At 49.6% G+C, this 6,700-nt stretch overlaps 1 protein-coding gene across 1 annotated transcript in view; it reads left to right on the forward strand.

Moving 5' to 3' along the window:
- Nucleotides 1-1,506: 1,506 nt before the first annotated feature.
- Nucleotides 1,507-6,700, forward strand: part of LACTBL1 (lactamase beta like 1) — a gene marked incomplete in the record, with an annotated part of 10,573 nt that continues 5,379 nt past the window's right edge. Inside the window, 5 exon segments of the mRNA XM_072426149.1 lie at nucleotides 1,507-3,057; nucleotides 3,916-3,993; nucleotides 5,470-5,602; nucleotides 6,088-6,197; nucleotides 6,320-6,477. Coding sequence (XP_072282250.1) covers nucleotides 3,973-3,993; nucleotides 5,470-5,602; nucleotides 6,088-6,197; nucleotides 6,320-6,477 — 422 coding nt within the window.

Below are 6,700 nucleotides of genomic sequence, written 5' to 3' on the forward strand. Positions count from 1 at the left end.
GATCTGTAAAAATGGAGTATTCTTGATCCCGTGGTCACATGTGCGTTTCGCTCACATTTCTTGGTGGTCTTCTAAAGGGCCCCATGGTGTCTGTGCAGGGCCCAAGCCAGGAGATAGCGGTGAAGGGATTTTTTTGGGTGTGTCGGTGATTTGCGGCGCCTGGAATTGAGGTGCAGATGTGGATTGGACACGGCAGAGCCTCTGCAGCCAAAACAAATAAAATCCGCTCAGAATTTCAATTTCCTTTCTGCTTGCTGGGAACAATTCTTCCCTGCGTCTGTAAACAACATGCTAGAGAGTTTCCCCCTCATTCTGGGGCATGTAGCTGTATTGTGGCCCTGGGGGCCCCTGGTTACATCAGAAGCATTAGGCCCCCCACCATCAGCTGTCCGGTTTGGGGGCACAAAGGGGGGTCAGCGGTTCCATCCAAATGTTGGGTATTTTCTTCCTGCCACCCCCAAGCTGCTGATAATAACAGACCAGAAAGGTGAGACAAGCTGAACCACAATCTGAGAGAAGTAACCTGAGGTAACCCATAGCAACCAGTATATTAAGTCAGCCTAGCAAGGCGAATGCTGATTGGTTGCCGTGGGTTACCGCACTGTGATTCACTAATGATGTTTAGGAGGTGGGGAGGGGACACTGAGACGGTAATGAGCGCAGAGCTCACCCTAGATGAGGGAATGACAAGTAATGGACAACATTGGATATCACCACCGGAGACTCAAGAGCGCCACCTACAGGGAATCAGCATCTCCTGGACCCAGGCTGGACCACCATAACAGACATTTATGTTTGGATGGATGGATAGATAAAGGGAGGGATGGAGAGACGTACTGGGAAACCTACAGGCACCCCGCTCGTTCATGTGTTGTTCCACTCCTATAAACCATAATCCAACATTCACAGATCCAGCCTCTGGAACAGGAAACTGATTGCTGTCCCATATTTCTTCCAGCAGGGGGCATCAGCTGATCATACAGTTGTATGTGCACTAACTGACACTTAGGGCCTCTTTCTGCCACCCTGACCCTTGTTTTGGAATGGAGGCCCCCCATGGCGCCCCCCAATGATCTGCGAGATTGAAGTCTGAAAGAAAATTCCAGCCTGAGGTGCATTGCGGCTATTCTCATACATTAAAGTATAACTCTGCCTTTATTGGCCATATGCAGGGAAATAGTCAAACTGACCAGCTTCTGTTCTGCAGATACCGAGCTGGGCCATTAAGAGGCTGGAATTGCCGGAGTTCCACTCTGTGGTCTCGCATGCCGTGCAGGAGACCCTAACGTGGTCACAGCGGTCCACCAATGCCAGCAATCTACAAAACACCGGACTGGCACTCATATATATCTATTGGGGGGTGGGGTAAAGTTTTATAGATAAATTCTATAGTTTTATGATGAATTTCCCACAATATATCTTCATTCTGAGACTAAAGGGTGACACCAATCCACATTATCCGCAGGCTCCAGAAGTCTCCAACCCCCCCATCCCATGTGACGGCGCTCAGATCCTCCTGGGGGGGCTCTAATCTGCAGTCAGAGGTTGGGAATTAATCCGGGGATTTTTCTCTTACCAACACTACAGAGAAACACAATCATAGCAAGCACACAGAACCAGAACCGCAAGGACCTGGACCGAAACCGGGAGCAAGAGGACCAGGCCCAAACAGGGAGGGACCGATACTGGAGAGGGGAAGACAGGGACCAGACAAAGGGATATCAGAACCAGAACCATAAAATAAAGGAACAGGCAGGAGGGGTCCAGTATAAGGGAGGAGAGGACAGGGACCAGTTAGAGGACCAATACCAGGAAGCAGAGGATACAGAAGGGGACCAATACCAGAGAGGAGAGGACTGGGACCAGACAACGGGAGACCGGAACCAGATAGGGAATGACCAGAACCAGGGAGGAGAGGGCCAGAACCAGATAGGGAAGTACCAGAACCAAAGAGGAGAGAACTGGGACCAGACAACAGGAGACCGGAACCAGATAGGGAATGACCAGAACCAAAGAGGAGAGAACTGGGACCAGACAAGGGGAGACCAGAACCAGATAAGGAATGACCAGAACCAGGGAGAAGAGGGCCAGAACCAGATAGGGAAGTACCAGAACCAAAGAGGAGAGGACTGGGACGAGACAAGGAGAGTCCACAACCACAAAATAAAGGAACAGGCAGGAGGGGTCCAGTATCAGGGAGGAGAGGACTGGGACCTGACAAGGGGGGACCGGAACCAGATAGGGAAGGACCAGAACGAGAAAAGAGGGAACATAGACCAGACAAGGGGAGACCGAAAGCAGATTGGGAAGGACCAGGACCAGAGAGGAGAGGGCCAGAACCAGACAAGGGAAGACCAGAACCATGTAGGAAAGGACCAGACAAGGGGAGACCGGAACCAGATAGGGAAGGACCAGAACCAGGACCAGATAGGGGGAGTTCAATATCAGAGAGGAGAAGACTGGAAGCAGATAAGGAAGGACCAGGACCAGAAAGCAGAAGAGGGGTACCGGATAGGAGAAAGTGAGAACCAAACACAGGAAGACCAGAACCACATAGTGAATGAGGGCCAGGACCGGATAAGGAAAGACCAGAACCAGACGGCAAGTGATCAATACCAGAGAGAAGAAGACAAATATCTGGACCAGAAGGGAAGGGACCGGTACCAAACAAAGGAGGACCAGAACCAAATAATAGAGGAGCAGACAAGAGGGAAACAATATGAAATAGAAGATAACGGATACCTAGGAGGCTCGGGCTATATAAACCAGGACCTGACAGGAGGCAAACACCAGAAAGAAGTGGACCAGTACCAGACAGAACAGGACCAGAGTGGTAGAGGACAATTCAAGGCAGCAGAGAACCAGGACCAAAAAGAAAAAGACCAATACACGACGGGAGAGAACTGGGACCAAACTGGGGAGAATGAGGTCCAGCTAGGAGAAAACCGGGTCCACACAGGAGACCAGAACTTGGCAGAAGAGAAGCATTACTGGATAGGAGAAGACCGGGACTATACACAGGAGAACTTGGACCAGACAGAGGAGGACCAGGAAGAGGTAAGAACATAAAGGGAGATGGGTTAGGAGAGTAATATTGGATCTAGCAGAATCATTTTGGTACCACAGAATACAGAACCCTATTCTTAGTCTGATGGCATTGAGATTTGGCCACAGCTGTCCAGGTTTGACTTTTATTGGTGGGGCTTGGTACTGTCTATATGGTTGGTGCAGAGGAGACCGTTTAGGTGCTAGTCAGTCCAATTAGAGGAATCCAGGGATGGTCTTTAGTTGCCCCTCGTCGTTTCTGTTGCCCCCAGTGTCATGGCTGCCTGGCTCCAGTGACAAGTTCAGACATGGAAGGCCTCCGGTGTCACTGCTACTCAGCTATCCGCCATCATTGTCCAGGCAAAGGTTTAATTTGATTGGTGGTTATATTGTAATATGGGAGATCTTCTATGGCTGATTTCTCAATGTAGTCAGAGATCCACCATTCTGACAGCCTACATAGCTGACGAACTACAAGTCCCAGCATGCTGAGCGTCACCACTTCATAACAGTTACCAGATTGCCATGCTGGGATAAAAGGTGAGGTTGCACCCTAGTGTATATTTCCCTGTCCGGTCCCCTGGGGGCACTGTTTTGTTTCCTATAGGTTCTAAACTGCCCCTGAGGTTGTAAATGAGATGTCCCGCCCATGCAGACCTGAGATCCCCAAATGATCAGATTGTGGCACCTCATGTTAGGAGGGGTTACAGGACACCGGCAATGCTCAATATTGACAGCAGGTCCTCTTCTATGGTGCTGAGGGTCAGATGTCGTGTCACCTGGCCAGAATGACCAATCAGATGTCAGGGTTTATAGGCTTACTCATTGTTACTGCTAACCCATGGGTCCACAATTTACCCGTCTCCTCAGGAGCTGGAGGACCCCTCAGATCTCCTCACCAATGCCGACATTCGCCCATTAGCCAGGATGGATGGATTACCGATGAAGGTGAGCAGCCTGACTAATACTCTGCACATTGGGATCAATAACAACCCAACCGAGGTAACCGGTAATGTCAGTGTAATGTGATCTGTACATCAGGCAGTGCAATCAACACTCAGCTTAATACCGGCTGATCAGTTACCAAACCCAAAAAATCACATAATGTGGAGAGCAAAGCCTGTGCAAGGCCCAAACACCCCATCCCCCACCACCAAGCCCATAGAAAATGACATATCATGGCGCAGGGTGGGAGGTACCCTGCTGGCACCCTGCTCACATGACTCCAGCGCTGCACTCGTCATTACACTGACAGCAGTTTTAGGGTTAATCCTCAGCAGCGGCTGATTGCAGTAATCTGGAGTGAATAAGATCCGAGGATTAGAGATTATACAGAGATAATTCTCCAGACGGAGCGCTGCCTAAGCTTATGGAACCCCACTCACCCAGGACCCCATTACATAACCCAGAGACTCCGTCAGTGAGATCTGGATCACTACACAGGAATTTGCTCAGTAATTTCCGTTTTTAGGGCTGGGAAAGGTCCACATTTTTATTGATATAAACCAGAAACATCCCCGCAGTACCTGACATTGCCACCAGGGGGTCTGAGGATAACAGAGATTCAGCCCCCATTGTTCCAGGTGCATGCTGTACTCAGGTCAGGTGACTCATTGACTTGCAATGTGGGGAGGAGCAGTAAAGTGCAACCAATGTGTGGTACTAAAAGCAGGAAGTCTGAGCATGTAAAGCTACGTACACACTTCCAATTATTATCGTTGTTAAACGAACGACGAACGATCCTGCACGATATCTGCGAACGATCGTATAGCACCGATCCTGTACATACAGATAACGACACGATCGTTCGTAGATATTGTACACACAATAGATGCGATCGTTTGAGCGATACAGGGAGTGACGTGCACGACAGGAAGTGAACGAACGTTCGTTCATCACGCATGCTCAGACCATGGACGATCAAGGAACGATCGTACACACGAACGATGGTCAACGATCGTCGTCCAATCCGATCCGCCGGTCCGGTCGTTCATTTCCAACGACTTTCCTCGTTCGTCGGCGTCGTTGGTTACTTTTTTACAAACGATTTTTGCCCAATCGATCGTTCGTCGTTCATTTTGAACGATAAAAATTGGAAGTGTGTACGCAGCTTAAGGGGACACACGCCAGGGGCCCCATTACCCCATATGACTACACAGACTCCTTGATTGTGCCAGATATTACCACCAGGAGCCCCAATGCCACACAGATATCTCTGTTGTGCCACCAAAGGGCCCCAATAGACGCCATTATGACTTCTGTCTATTGAAGTATGTTATCACATATCAGCATTTTGCAGCCTGATTGGACAATGTATCACCCCATACACACTGTGATTCACCCTATATAAATATATGTGAATATTCCGATGAGTGAAAATGCCACATTACATGTGATACCCTCACCTAAACGGTCTTTCCACAGCCATCCAGGCGTGGCCGGTCACCCCCCATTTTGCTGACATGGACTCACCTGGCGCTGGTCCTCTCCCTCCTATCCACCATTGTTATGACAGCATGCTTCATCTGGCAGTACAAACTGCCCAAACTGGAGGCCGGTGAGTGACAGAGGGGGTATTTCATGATAATCTGATCACTAGGGGGCAGCAAAGTATCAGACTGAACAGAGATTGGCCAGAAAAGATTAATAGAATAAATTACAATACAATCAATGTGACCTGTGATTGGCCCCAGGGCCCTCCGTCATGTACCAGAAGGAAGGAAATTCCTTTTCACATGATGGGATAATCATTTTTATTTTATCCTTCCTGAAAGGCCGGGGCCCCGCTTTACTTCTTTTAGGGCCCCTGACCTGCTGGGTCTGAGTGACCTCCTCACAATCCTGGCCCGTATAACGTTATGAGTGGTACTGGACTGGTTGGGTCTCCCAGGGGAAGGGTGCACATTTACCCCATTACTGGGCAGCATTGGGGTGGGAATTCTTCCTTAGACTGAATTCTGCACCTAAGGTTGGTGGGGGTGGGGGGATTGATGGGAATATTGAAATCTAGGATTGGTTCTGATCCGGTATTTGTGTCTGCAGCTTGGGAAGTGCAGCAGGATGAACCGGAAGTGGTACAGATGTGCCCCCGATACCCGGAGCCTGTGCCCCTGGAGCACCCTGTCCCCATCCTGAAGGAGGCGCTGGAGGAGGTCAGTGTGGGCAGTCATATTCTGACATTTGAAGTGGGGGGGGGGGGTCACTTTTTTGGAATTCACAGATCTGTACCCTGACCCCTTGCAGACAAAACTTTATCCATGCTGCCTCTCCACAGGTTGATAAGTTTCTAAAGAGTAAAATCCAAACCCCTGGACTGCCAGCCATGTCTGCGATTGTCACTTATAACGACACCGTCCTCTGGACAGGAAACTACGGGAAGAAGAACGGATCTGAGCCGTCCTCCCCTGCTCCCGACGAATACACCATTTACCGGTGAGACACACCAACCAAAGGGATCAGGTTCATGTTCAAATACATGCTTGAGTTATTGAGCTCTGTAATTTGCAGGGGGTTTACCTCCAAGCTGAATTGGAAGATATAGAACTCATCATCTCCCCCCTCAAATTCCAAGTCTCCCCCTGACATATATCTAACTGTTATAACACTGTTATTCCCCCCTCCTCTCGGGGACGTTGCCTTGGCGTCACCTTTGACT

The sequence above is a fragment of the Pyxicephalus adspersus genome, chromosome 11, assembly GCF_032062135.1.
Source record: "Pyxicephalus adspersus chromosome 11, UCB_Pads_2.0, whole genome shotgun sequence".
Lineage (NCBI taxonomy): Eukaryota > Metazoa > Chordata > Amphibia > Anura > Pyxicephalidae > Pyxicephalus > Pyxicephalus adspersus.